The following is a 15,050-nucleotide window of genomic DNA, read 5'->3' on the forward strand; positions in this document are numbered from 1 at the left end:
ACATTCTGTTTGCCTTGTTTTAATGAACATCCTGCCGCTGTCATAATTTGTGACGAGTGCTTCCTCATGGCGTTATAAGCTGTAATGCTTTAAAAGGTCTATTACTCCTTCCGATATTGCATTTCATTGTCTCACTGGAACGTGAAGCAACATGTCCCAAGACAACCGGCTACTTTTTAGAGATGCAGAGTTGTTTTCGGTCTGAATGCCCGGGGACACTACAGCAAGGCACCAATGCAGTTATTGTCACAGACTAAGCCACAAATATCTACTTGTTTGCACTGTCCTCAAGCTGTCTGACCTGACAGACCAGGATCTGGCCTGACGTGACCTGGTTAAAGCAGGCTGGCAACGCTGTGTACAATACTGTAACTGCCAATGAGAGATGCGAATACGTGGTACACACGAGGTTTTGTCCTTTCGTTGTTGGGCTGACAACCTGTTGTTTTGCATCCAAATGGGAGTTTATTTTCAGATTGTCCTGTCCCCTGCAAAGGGGGGTTATAGAAATTATAGGACCATTTAAATCAAGGCTAATCCATCAATCATAATCGAATCCAACCAAAGCATTATCCAGACAATAAATCATGCTAAATGGTCCACAATCATGCAATTATGCTGTTCAGCAATGTACATCTTTTCCCATAACTCCCACTAGAATCAGTTTCAACAGAATAACAGATCAGAGGAAAAGGCACAGATTTCCTTTGGGTCCACGGTTAAATCACAGAAAACGGCAGCAGGAAGAAAAATAGGGCAAAGAACCTGAAAGGAGGGACAAGAGCAAAAGGGTGATCCATCCTTATTAGGTGCACATCTCACGCATCAAGCAGCCAGTCAGAGGCAATAGAAGGGTCAGTGTGATCTGTGGGTATGCCTTAGCTACACTGGCCGAAGCTCAGAGATTGCTGAGGCAGACGTACTGTAAACGGCAAACACAAATACCTTTTCCTCTGTTGCTTTGCATTTAAATTGAATTTGCGACGGTTCCAGTGGTGCGTGGAAAAATGCAAGAGACTGAAGAGAAATTCTAAATGACACCTTGCCTCCACAGAGGATGCTCTGTTGCTCGGCGTGTCATACATCACCTCCCGTGCCCCTCTGCTACATTCGCACGTTGAGCTGCAACCATTTAATCTGAGATATTTTGCTGTGTCACTCCTAAAGGAAAACAGCTTGGCAACCTGTCTTACCCTGTTCAGCAAAGGCATTCTGTCAGGCTTCTGCGGAGGGGCTGTGAAAGTTTTTCTGAAATTCTAGCAAAAAGCAACAATCATTACAAAAGACATTACTTGTGGTCTATGAAGTCAAAATGATAAAACTAATTCATCATGGTTTCCAAACTCCACCGTGCACAGATCTGATGTTTATCTTCGTGTCTAATCCCACACAGATTTGAGATTCCCAGATAAAATGATGACTCAAGATGCAGCATGTATCTCTTCAAAGTCAGATAAATTTAGTGCATGCATGACTGATGAAACACGGCTGTTTGGAATAGCAGAACTTGCTAATAAGAAGCGTGCAAATGCTGATTTTGAGGGGTGCAACCGGATACAAAAGGATTTAATGAATCAGCGCATTCTTATTTTGAATTTCATTTCAAAATGATTAAAACTCCTGATGACAACACGCCTGATGACAACATCCCTTTTAAATCCTAAACCCTGATTGATGGTTTGGTCGGTTATAATGTGAATTGGTGAGGCAGAGCAGTTGAATCACGAGCTGATTGTGGAGGACTTTGTGGTGAACAAGGCTTCAGATGTTTTTCGTGTTCAGACAGGTAAGTCCATAACAACTACAGAGACATCAACAACCACTGCATTCCCTAGCAACTTAGCATTGTGTGTGCGTGCGATGCATGTGTAACTGGGAAAATGAAAATCCACTCCAGTGCCACCCTCTTGTCAGGACATCTTGACCTCTCATCCACCAGTATATTTTTTTTTGTGTGTTATTCTTTTTTGGCTTGAGCTGAGTGTTTCTGCCTCACTTTAATCTCTCATGTTATTTTATCAACAAATTAAATCAGATAATGCATACATAAACGTGCTCAAACAGTGAAGCTACACCCACCGTACAAGCACTGATGAAGCAGACAAAAGTTGCACTACAAAGCATTAGTCTTGCTCCAGCTAATTCATCAATGAATCTGTGCCTTTGGAGGCTCCTTCGTTAAGCTTTAACAGTGATGTCAGACAAAACCAGAGCCCTCCTGTTTACACCTGCCTGTGTTGACACAGAGTTAGCCAGGTAAGTAATGGGGCCAAGGGTGGATCTGTCTCCAGAATGATGGAGAAGGAGCTCCATTTTCTGCATGGCTGTCCATGACGGCCTGCGCTGGAGAGAATGAATGATTACAGCAGTTTACAGCAGGGGTGTGGGGAGCTGATGGGGAAATGTACCTGAGCTCAATCTTGGCCATGACTCCCACAGACCAGGCTGTAACATGTAGCCGGGTTCTAGTGTCCTTGACTTGGAGCCTATAGAGTCAAAATCATGGATTGAGTGGCGAGGATGGGCAACAACATTCTGGTCACACGGCTGCACTTTATCCTCTGCAGCCTGCAACGCTCACAAACCACAATTGAAATGTACCACTGCAATACAGTTTGACTGAAATCGACCTTTTTGACAATGATCATGCAATACTGATGCCATACTGCAGCTGCTTTAGACCGCAGTGCCTCAGATTCCAATAGCACTGTGGTACATCTAACAGCAAGGGCTGAAAGGTGCACGTAATCCCTCCATGGGACTGTATATACAATGTGTGTGTGTGTGTGTGTGTGTGTGTGTGTGTGTGTGTGTGTGTGTGTGTGTGTGTGTGTGTGTGTGTGTGTGTGTGAGTGTGTGTGAGAAAATGCTCTCTTTTATGAGCTCTTACTCCAGTGTGACAAACAAACCTAACAGGGTGTAATTAAGAAGTAACACCATTTGCACTGCCTGCCTTGATATATGATGCTCTCGCACATTTTGTTTTCCTGATACGGTGCACTTCATTAACTTGGCTGTTGAAACAAAAAAGTCCCAGAAATAATAGGTTCTGCACAAGTATTTCACACCTGTCCAAAACTGGTTACAGTACTGAACAGCGGCAGCCTTTTCAGTGATAATTTGACTGAAACAGACAGAAAGCCTGAACACACTACTCTGCACCAAAAATGTCAAAAAGTACAGTTTCCAGTCATTTACTTCCTGATTTCATTTCCTCAGTTTATTCAGCCGCTTGACATTTCACGCAAACCTCCGCTTTCGGCGAGGGAGATCGATCCGTTTGAAATTTCAATCTGCGACCAATCAAAGACAACATGGAAAACCATTCGAGAACTGCCATTTTCATCTGGCACGGTGGCCGAGGAAAATGAAACACAGAAAAAGAAAGAATGCAGCGATCCCTGTGGGACAGCGCTCACAAAAGTCCCTCAATAAAACATGATGTGTTCAATACGAGCGTCTCCACTTGCACTTTCAGGACTTTCTTGGACATCGCTAGCGATGCTGAAAACATTGTGCATGATTCTTGGCCTGGTCAAAATGTGTCATTATCTGAGCACATATTAATGACACAAAGTTGTTTTTCTTGAGTCTCCACTCCAACCCTCAAAGGTGTATTGAGTCTCCTTTTGTTGGCAGGGAGCTGGGGCAGGGCTGCAGTCCCGGTAATTGCCAGCTAACTGTGCGTGGAGAGGACACTGTCTCTCGTATCGCAGAGCGTCTGGGGCAGAGGGTTCGCTTTCTGTGAAAACGCAGCCAGTTACATGGCGCATAGCACAGACAGTTTGAAACAAAGAGCCTCTACGGGACCTTAAAATTAAGTGATTACAAGTGTGAGAGAGGATATGAGGTTGAGCCGGCGAAGGGGAAATGGGGGTAGAAAGGCGGAAACAGCAAGCAGGATAATATGGACGGTGAAAGAGCAAGCAAAGGGAAGAGAGGGGAGAGCAGAAGGGGGAGAACTTTTTAATTTCACTTAACAATAGTAATGATCACTTGAGGGGAAGTTGGAGCAGATAGCAAAAACGCTGGGGTAATAGAACAGTTCTCTGTGGCGATAACAACAATGAGCAAAGGAAACAAATCCAAAGCAAACAAATTAAGGCTCCTCTTAATTATCTGCTATCTTAAAGGGCACAGTCTTGTTTTGACAGTTCTTCTGTGCTGTTTAGCTTTGGTCCACTGATGTCGCCTCTTTTCTCTTAATATCTAACTGCATCATGAAAACAGTGGACCAATGATTCTGCTATTTTTGTTTTGTTTTTTTTTCCACTCACACCAATTTGAATTTCCTCCTAGATTCAACAAAGAGACGTCTCACACGCAGCAGCTTTGTAACTCAACCGTGCTCGCCAAACTAAAAATAACCCGGTCATTTTTTCCACTCAGAAGGACTCTCGTTCACAAACATTAGCGCAAATGGGAAAACTGATTACACGGGCCAGCGAGGGTGGATTTAAATGGACGGTGGCATGGGATAACCACAGGCCAATGTAGAGGGCAAATGTAGAAAAATGAGGGGACATCAAACCCAGGCAACTGACAGTGACTGGTGGATGTGGTGGTGGTGACTCAGAGGTGATCGATACGAGCTCAAAAACACATTTTTTTTGCATGTATCAGCGTATCTGTTGAAGCTCCCGTTTAAGGAAAATACATTCACATCTGCACCACGTTTTCAATTTGATTAAAGAAGAAATTCAAGTGTAAAAATCAAGGTCAGTTCAATCACCATCAGGCATTCGACGCAGCCGGTGGCAACAGTTGTATAATGTCCTCTGTGGTGCTGGAGGGAGCTCTCTTACGCCTAAGAAAATAACCCTGATGATTGGACCACTAATTTTTATTGCAAAACCAAGAGGGTCTAATGAAAGGCACCGCTGAGTTGCACCGTGGGGAATGTAGGATCCAGTGTCTTTGGAGGTTGAACTCGGGAAAAGTCGCATTTTCAGTCACATTCAGACCAACTGTAGCACTTGATGAACAAAAACCCTCATTCAACTAAAGGCCAGGTTGGCAACGCATTAGAACACCCACGAAAAGTCGGGATAAGTGCATACTGGCATTTTGATTTGGATTCATTTTCCAATCTCCCCAAACTTTGTAGAAGAACATTCCGAAATCTGGAGAATGTCCCTTTAATTGGGTTCAGACACTCCTCTCAGTAAGAGTCTGCCAGATTTGAGGGCGTACAGTACACAAAGAGTCCCCTGACATACAAAGCTTTAATCACTCTTTTCAACTAAGAGGGTGACATTTCTTTGACAAGCTCATCATTACCTAATTATTCATTTTACATCGAGTAATTAATAACAAGGTGCAGATTTGCAGAGATGGTGAGTGACAGAGGGATTTCTCTGCGATCGCGGGCTGCACTGACATTGTGTCTTTTGGGGACTTCTATAGAGCAGAAGCAATGATGGAGGGACTCGGGGCTTATTCAACCTTGCAATAATTTATATGCCACCACTTCCAAATTGTGACCTCAACAATAGAACGGTCAAAGAATTTCTCAATCGGGTTTCACAAAGAGTTGTGCACCAAACTAGGTGGTGACATTAATTTTCCACTACAGTGAGCACCCTCTCCCTCTCCTTTACATAACACCGGGCCAGATTGTTTTGCAATACTTGAAAAGGCACTGACAGCCCATCACTCCTTTTCAGCAGGGAAAAGGACCAGCCTGGGGTTTAGCTACTGTGCGACAGCAGCGAGTCCCGATAATGCTCGTAACGTAGCCAAGCACCTTGTGTGCCGACCAAACGAGCCAGAGAATCTGTGCCGCTCTCACGTTGGACGACAGCGCAGCAGCAGAAACCAGAAACCAGGGGAAGGCAGGGACACGGTGAAACAAAGAGGAGTGAGCTGGGCCTGCCAGGAAGCTGATATGGATACAGATATCACAGTCAAATGTCTTCTTTCTCCCCTCGCCAAAGGCATTGAACCTTAGGAAAGGGGTCACAGCGAAAGGTCATAGTGCGAGGTTAAAAGAAAGCCGTGACCAGATAACACTGATACTTCTTTTTCCATTATGTAAGAGGCTTGGCAGGGACACTTTGATGTTCTGGATCACTATGACATCCTAATCTGTTGCGTCAAGACAGGCTGTGTCAGGCATCTTGTTAAGCTACTATACTTATATTACTGTGTTCCCTTACTGTGTAGTGAAGAAGCAACACAGTGTGGATTCTTAAAATCCAGAAATAAAAAGGTACACAGGATTAGGGGCTGTCAATAAATATTATAAATTATATAACCAAAGGATCTGTGAGGATCCTTTCCATAATGTTGTCAAATAATGACAAGATGAGCCCGTCAGTGGCAAATCAAACGCTTTTAGCCGACGTACATTGATGGTTGCAGCCCATTTCTCAGTTAATACTGGACCAATTTTAATGTCCGAATCAGCACCAAAAGAAACAACAGCACTTTCGATGATTGAAAAGGAAATGTAGGTCAGGCTGAAACGAGCAAATAATTCAACAATAACAAGTGTTGACACGATGGCAGAGCTCACACAACCCGAATCGGCCGAAGAGATAGCGATTTCCACGCTGAGCGATCTAAAAAGCCCCATTTGGAAAGAAAGGATATTGCGCAACCTGCATAAAAATGAGGCTATTGGATAACATATCAATAACAAATGATTCATTTGTTCATTAGACAGCACAGAGAGAGAGAGAGAGAGAGAGAGAGAGAGAGAGAGAGAGAGAGAGAGAGAGAGAGAGAGAGAGAGAGAGAGAGAGAGAGGGCTTTATGGTCTTTAAAAAAAGTTTTACAGTATCGGACAGTATTTCATTTGTTTATTTTGTAATGTGTAGTTATGTTTAAATAAATATATCTATACAAGCCGTATGTCTCTTGTTTTACTGGCTTTCCCTCTTATGGACAGAATGTGCGAAAATAGATCAAATCGCTTGAACATATTTGTTTCTTTTGGAGGGTACCACGTCATTTAGGGCCAATTTTCACAGCCCTACATGGGATTTACCTAAAATGGCTTTTTCTCAAAGGAAGTTTTGAGTACAAAGAGTCCAAGCTGTTGAACTGAAGAGTTATCCAAGTTTTGCCTCTGCATTTGAAAGTCGATTGATATCCGCTGTCATCTAATGCCTGCTTCTGCTTGCAGGCTTTTTTGGTCTCTCTGATTCCAGATTCAAAGAATCTCACTTACCAGGTGGACACTTAGGGAACATTTGCACCAAATTGAGCACAGGTGATTCTGGATTATATTTCCTATACGAGGAGTTAAACACATCAAAGGATTGAAAGCAAACTGTGAGGGAGCAATCAAGTTTTGCACGGTACGCACACAAACATCAAACTTCAGACCACGGTGCACACAGACGCTTGTCAGGTGAATCAAGCAGATGCCATGTTAGCTCACTGGGTGTGAAAGGAAACATTATGCAACATGGTTAGCCATCTGTTATTGCCGTGCCTGTCCAAACATCACGGGAGAAATGCTCTGTTACAAGGGGAAGCGTGCTACTTTATGAAAAACGCAATGGCTTTTGAAAAAAGCTTTGAACTAGCAGCTGAACAAAAATAAAAAATAAAATATTTAATGCTCCCATGGTCATTTTGTTCCACCTTAATATGTATATGAGCTCTGCAGAGGTGGCAAAGATCCATAAACTCAAGCAAATCATTACAGAAGTCGCACAAAGGCTGTTAGTTAATCCACAAAGCAAGGTTATGCGGTTTCTTTATTAGCAAAGTAGCTGTAGACTTCTAACACAACCTCATGATAGACATCTATGTGTGATGTTTCAGCAGTCCGTAGAACAACCATGCACACCCGACGGCGCTCTAAACCACAGCTGATCGGGTTAAAAAAAAAAAGCAGTGCTAAATAGCGACTCTTCTCTTGCCATTCAGACATGATTACCAACCTGTCTGTGGATATCAAATATTCAGTGTTTGGTCAGGGATTATGGGCTTTGAATGTGCTGTCCTCGTGGGACAGGTGGAACATGACCTGCTAATAGCCATCAGGAAACCAAAGAGAGGGAAACAAAGACGGGCCCTCGCGTCATTGGGCAGGCCCCCACACATGTGCTCCCAAGTACACGCGGAAAAGTCACAGAGTGCATTTTTCACCGCACTGTCTGACGGATTAGATGAGGACCACCACAGAGACAGTGGACAGACTTTTTCCTCGCAGATGAACACTTTCTGTTCTTTGATTGCGGTTTCTTTGGCACTAGATAAGATTTTCCTTTCAACTTATAATTACTGCGGAACCACAGAAGCCTAAAAACGTTTTCAGTTACTCAACATCAGTATTCTACATTTTGCTGGCCCGGGACAAGCTGGGACAACGCCATCTCTGAGACGACCTTAAGAAAGCCTGGCAAAACGATGCAGCAGTGTGAGAAAATTATGAGAAAGTATGTGGGAGTCTCTCTGCTTGCCCTGTTGCCACTGCAGCCTTGACCCAGACAGGGTGGCTAACAGTCAAACTAAGGGCTGGACTTTCAGATAATATCAAATATACAAAATCACAAGCCCAAGCACCTGAGGGAAAGAGAGCTCATTTGCATTGTTGAGAAACAAACAAAATCCCATTTAGTTGACTTAGCAATAAAAATGAAACATCTTGAAAGGGAAGAAAGAAGCGCTTGTTTGGCATTTACCGCGGCCCTTCGTGCCCAACATATAATCGTTTGAAAGCTCAGAGACATTACAGTGAGCACTGTTCCATTATAAAGAACAGAGCCAAGAAAATATTCATCTATACCGAAGGAAAAAAAACAACAACTGCAGAGCTGAATCAAAGTACTTGAAATTGATACAAGCGGCTTTGATTGCGAAGCCGAAGAAAAGTCGCAGCAAGCTAACTTTTACCGCTTGTTCGAAAAAAGTGAGCGCACGGGTTGAGAGGGCATGTGCTGCGATACGCTTGGACTCCTGATGGGAATAAAAGGAAGATGTATGACAGAAGCTGAGACGCCCGACAGCCAAACACTTGGGGAGCGAGCAAACTGTGAAGATGTGGTGAAAGATTCCAAGAGGCATCGCTCTGATCCAAAGCACACGGCAGATTGAGTGTGCGCTTCAAAGCAATCCAGGTGAATGAAGGTGGGAAAGACGGGTTTACAGCAGTATCGCCGCACAGCTGAGGCGATTGACTACATGACAAATAGACATTGAAAATGTGCCACTTAAAAGTAGGAGCATAAATCACCTGGCTTTAGGACATCTAAATGATCCTGTTGTACTCTGCTGGACTGGTCGCTCCCCCTGCGCTTCTGTCACACAGGCTGTGCTGGAAAGGTTGGAACAGATGAAGATTTCCCCTTGCGGGAGCCACAGATACATTTTAAATACAAATACATTCTTTTCCAATATATTGAATATGTGCTGACACTGCAGTTTGGGCTTATGACCTGGAATGCTGCGCATCTGTGATTTGTTTTCCCTGCCTTTTGTTTTCAACGGCGAGAAAATTCAAGGCCTGTGGTGGCGGCGTGAATATGAATGGTGGCCAGTTTCTCCGCTGGGTCTCTAAAACAGCTGCTGTGCAAGTGCAGTAAGTCTGTTTGGATCAATAAATGATTTCCTGTGCTCACTGAGGACATCAAATGAATTCTCTGCGGATTATAACATCATATCAGCACTGGAAATATTGCTGTGTTTACAAGGATAATGATGGTGAAGAGACCTTTAACATATATCTTGTTCACAGATCCATAGAGAACAAGCCTGTGTGGACAAAAACCACCCATGACATCACTGATGTAATGTACAGCACAGTCTGCCCGAGCTCATTCCATTACATCCATGCATGTAACCGTCAACCTTACACTACGCGTTCGTGCTGGCCTTGGCGACTGCATGACCAATGAAGCGATGGCTGTGAGGCTGTTCTCGCACGATGAACATCTCAATTAAAATGCCATGGTCTGCTAACTGACGCCATCGATCATCCTCTTCCCCCGGTCACCCAAATATGGCCGAGCCAGCTTCGGTCTGGTCAAACTCCATTTATATTAATCTGCAGCACAGCCTGCGTAAGATAAGTTAATACGGAGTGTTTATAGAGAAATGGATCCACTCAAGTGGAATGAACGGCTAATAATGGGTTTATGTGCCTTGTGTCATTCTCTGCTTTTTCGACACAGAGGTTGGAGCTGCACGATGTGTCCAGCCATTTATAAACCAAGGTCATACTGTGCGGAGATGCTGAGCAATGTGGTTTTGGAGAACATCATCTTCCAGAGATGGAAAATAGGCTACAGTACTGCCGGTTTCCCACTAGGATTCTTGAAAATGAAATTCAATCAATACTAACTAAGGCAGCATTTATCACTGGGTTGGCTGCATGTATATATGCAACAAACCAGCATGGAGACTAATGTGTATCCATATTTCATGACTATGGAGGTTTTTCTTGTCCTCAGATTGATGAAATAAGCTACCAAACCAATACTCTTCAGACATTGTGGTCAATAAAAAAGAATGTTCCTCTTACTCGGCACATCTAGAGAAATTGAGCTTTGTCCAAAGGGAAATATGTCCAGCCCTGTATTTAACACGGTCAATAATCAATAAGTACTGACACCGGCAATAAAGACCGCAGTTTTGCACCCAAACAAGCCTGCAGGAGAAAGCAATGCCACATTTTTATCAACCAAGTTCTGAGGACACTGAGGGATATTACCACCGAATGCACACTAATCATGTTATGACCCTGTGGGAGCTGCCATGTGACCTAAACGACCTGCTGGTAGTTATGGAAACCAACACTTTCTTCTGGCAGATGCAGTCGATGGATTTCTCCGAGCTTGGTGTCTCCTCCTGAGTCTATATTTATCGGTATGATTGGAAAGCTGAAACCATCTACACGTTTTATAGGGCAGCCCAGTGACGGAGAGCCTCTCCTATAGCTGCCTCCCATCCTCCTTGTTCTCCACGTCTCTAAGGTCAAGGAGACGGCAGAAAGTAGGCCACGGCTGTATGGAAAAATTCTCTTCTGGGTGTGAGCAGCCTCATTTTAAAGTCCACGTAAAACAATTTGGACAGAGCCGCTGCTGGGAAAAAATATTGCAATCATGGTGGGATTCATTTGCATGTTCATGTAGCACCTCTCTGGGGCTTAGCACCATCTCACTCACACGGCATGATAATCAACAACTTACTCAAAGCTTAGTTAATGCAAGAATGAGACAGGAGCGAAGCAAGGCGAGGGTGCCAAAGCATGATGGGCGTACAGTCACATCATCTGCGTTAGAAAAATAACACAATGCACCTCCAATTTCTTTAAAACCAGTATGTAGCCCCGAAGAAGCTCAGGTATCTTAAAAGTAGTGCAGCCAGACTAAAGACAAGTATTTTAATGTGGATAATTCCCAAGCAATAATAATGTGCCAGTGACAAGTTATAATATCAATCTCTAGAATTGAGGAGAAAAAAGCTTGAAACTGCGCTTCTTGCAGAGTAATGGCACGTAAATATTCCATCGCACTGGTTTGATGCATACCAGCAATATGTGCCAGGGCATGCTACCAGTGATAACCTTTATCCCGTATTCGGCTCTTCGTGAAGTAATCTGCTGTAATCCACTATAATCCCAGATTTAATCTTGTTAATACCATTGATTCACTATCTGTCTTATTAGAAAAGCTGTTGGTGTTTGCGAGGCGGGAACAAAAGGGAAACCGAAATTTATTACCCTTTGCTGAGTGACACAGGAACAAAAACGGTGAGAAACGTCGACACGTCGTGCAGCAACTTCTGCTTCTGGGGATGATTTCAGAAGACTTCAGCATCAGCGTGCCGCTCCCTGTTACTTTCACCATCACATATTTAATCAACAAAAGTAGAACTTCTGCCCTGATAATGCTCAACTGATCATGAGCGACTTTTCTTTTCTTATTTTAGTGATTTCACCTTTGCCTCTTGTCATAGTCTGCCTTTGTGTGCTTTCACACTTACACACACACGCACAAATTATGATGCAGAGTAGGTCATAAATTCAAGCCTGTTCTGGGTTCACAAGCGTAAACTATACACAATGTAAATACTGTGAGACGCTGATGGCATGCAGGTGTTCTGCGTGTCAGATGTTAACTCTGCAACGAGCTACTTTTCTCAGTTTGAGCAAACTGCCGTGAGGATAACACAGACATCTCTGCCGTAAATGGAAGCGCCTCTCAAAGTCCACCAGGAGCCTTACCGGTGTGGAGCGTCCCCGTGACGAGTCTGAACAGGTACTGTGCGAACTTGAAGATCTCTCGCTTGCACCTTTTCCTGCAGCTCATCTTTACTGCTGGGAGGCGGGGAGCGGGACGGGGGGGGGGGTGGGGGGACTTGGAAATGTCAGCTCAAAAAGGAGGACTTCTTTCGCTTCAGGGTTAAAAAAAAAAAAAAGAAAAAAAAAGAAATCCAAGGAAGACTTTTACTTTGACAAAGTCCCACAACAGGGCGAGCGTCCTCCTCTCTCCTGCACTCCTGCGGCTGTGTCAGCGTGGCCCCTGTGTGTGGCGGGAGTGTTGATCATGAGTGAGTGGAGAGCACTGAGGGGGGCTCGTCTTGCGCGTGTGTGTGCGTGTATGTGCGTGTCCCCCGGGCTCCTCTGCCGCGCCGCTGCAGGGTCAGGCTGTCTGATCAACACGGGGATGATTTTGTCAGGTCATTAATATTTGCTTACCGCCGGTTTACCTCTTGCTCTCTGGGGAAGGTGGGGGGGCTTGTCTCAGTTTTTTTTTCTTCCTCCAACACTCACTCCTTCTCTTCTGACTTTTCCTGCAACTCTGCTGGCCAGACACGCTCCTGCTCTTCTTGTGGGTTACTACAGACCACTCTTTTGGCTTCAGTGGTTATCCAATGACTCTCTCTCAGACACACAAACAAACACACGCTCCCACACTTGATCTCGTAGTGCGCCTGCTGCTCTGCTCTACTCAGCACCATCTGTGGATGTTTTACACTCACTGACGGTTGCCATGGAGGCGTGGCCTGATTGGCCCAAGCGGAGGAGGAGGAGGAGGAGGAGAAGAAGAGAGATAGAAAGCACACAAAGAGGAGGAGGAGGAGAAATAAAGGAGAATTAAGGGGAAAGTGTCCACCAATGAATCAGCATTGACAGTACGTTATGGGCCTGGCGCATCATGTGTAATTGCACGTTAAAACAGTGGATGACAGTAATGGATGACTTTAATGGTACACCACGATAAGAGAAGTGGTTGAAGGAGAGATAAATATACTTTAAAAATAAAAAAAAGCCCAGAGACAGTAAGAGGAGAGAGAGGAGAGAGAAAAGCTGTGAAACCCTGGCTGGTGAGATTTCCTACAACAAAATGTCAAGGTCGGTATTAATAATGACTGACAGGCTTCCACCAGCGCCTGTGATGACATTAAGACGAGCTAAGTGCATCATCTTCTTCACTAATTAGCCCATACTGTACCTCAATTGCACTCATCTATCAATGCCAAGCTCCCCCCATCTGAAAAGGCTGTCATTAACTCAAAGCTTTAACTGTTTCCGGTCGTGTTACTGCAGTGAATTTGCTTAAGAAAACACTGATGGCACATCTTGTCGTTATTACACGTCCATCAGGCTGACGGGCGATGGTGTGAAATACGATTGGACTAAAATCTGCTCTGAAACGGAGGCTGATATTCCACAGGTCACTCGACAGAAAGGCAGGTCTATTTTGGTGAATCCTCCTCTGTGGAGAGTCTTTGCAGACTCTGACCTTGGAGTGCTGGTCACACTCACACACACACACACACATGCACACACACACACACACACACGTTCTGCACAGGAACGAGCAACACGGGGATTGTTCCACAGGCAGTAATAAAAAGTGTGCTCGGAGAAAAATAAAGATTCAAGGACTTGAAGTGTGGTGTGAAACTTCTTACTGGGTCAGAGCAGCACAGAGAACTGGTACACCGTCTCAATTAGGTGAATAATTTACAAGGTACCTGTGGGGCGTAGCGGTGCCTTGGTGACATGACTTGCTTTTGTAGACTTTGGCAGGGGACGTGACGGACTAATTTCAATAGAAAATGACTTTTAAAATTGTTTTGCGGTCCCTAAAGAAAAGTTGCTTTTTTTAATTGACGGCTAAACCCTGGTCACTGGTGCTATGCCTGCCATATGGCTATATATGATGTATATATGATACCATGCTAAAAAACACAAAATAATGCTATGGTTATGTTTGCAGGGCTTATTATTGGCAGACTGCTGTTAAAGGGATGGTCTTAACACTACAGATACGCCTTCTACAGCTGTTGCTACAGACAGCTTCACACGTGCAACCGCCGACTTTGTGTTTACGTCTACATTTGGTCCACATTTTAAAGCCCCACCCACCTAACTGACCTCCTGAGAGCACTTGAGCGCAACACGTGTGCGACTCCATCACCTGTCATCTACTGTAGCTCCTGCTTTCCATTTCTAGCCGTGTTTCCGACAAACAAACACGCCCATGAGGTCGCCTGGGAGCCGCTACTCTCGAGTATTTTCAGGTCACGGGATGCACACACAGCGTCCGTGACAAAATGAGTTCAATGTGGTTTTCCACTTCACTATTTTTGTGAACAGATGGCCCGCAGCTCATACTCGGGATCGGCAAACAAACGGTGACCAAAACATCATCATTCAGGTACACTGCATTACTGGCAAACGCAACATTTGGCTTAGAATAATCCCCCCCTCACAAGCCTACAAGTAACTCACAGATCACTCTCAAGGCCTCCCCACCCTGCTGTTGAGAGTGAAGTGGGATGCGTAGAACAAATCACCACATTCCAAGTCCATATACAGTCAGGAAAATCTCCCAACATGAGTCATGTTTACCTGAATGAGTACGGTCAAGGCAAAAAGTGATATGGAAGCTGGGGTCAACACAAACACAAATGCTGAAATGCTGAGGGATGTGCGGGTACTCTTAAAGAGAAAAAACATACATCTGGCCAACAAAGGAGGTTTGTGGCACAAAATCCAAGTCTAAATGTTCAATAATAATAGTAATAATCTATGTATAAGAACACATACTGTATGTGTCATGAATATGAATTACAGACCCTCT

At 44.3% G+C, this 15,050-nt stretch overlaps 1 protein-coding gene across 5 annotated transcripts in view; it reads right to left on the reverse strand.

The window, feature by feature from the left end:
• Nucleotides 1-15,050, reverse strand: part of kcnip4a (potassium voltage-gated channel interacting protein 4a) — a 121,727-nt gene that overhangs the window by 71,305 nt on the left and 35,372 nt on the right. Inside the window, exon 1 of one of the 5 annotated variants that reach the window (XM_070993115.1) lies at nucleotides 12,182-12,931. The exons of the other annotated variants lie outside the window; for them this stretch is intronic. Within the exon in view, the coding sequence (XP_070849216.1) occupies nucleotides 12,182-12,266 (85 nt within the window). The 5' untranslated portion in view covers nucleotides 12,267-12,931. Of the gene's footprint in view, nucleotides 1-12,181; nucleotides 12,932-15,050 lie in introns of those variants that run through there. 5 annotated transcript variants of the gene reach the window in all.

The sequence above is a fragment of the Chaetodon trifascialis genome, chromosome 23 (genome assembly GCF_039877785.1).
Source record: "Chaetodon trifascialis isolate fChaTrf1 chromosome 23, fChaTrf1.hap1, whole genome shotgun sequence".
Classification (NCBI taxonomy): Eukaryota; Metazoa; Chordata; class Actinopteri; order Chaetodontiformes; family Chaetodontidae; genus Chaetodon; species Chaetodon trifascialis.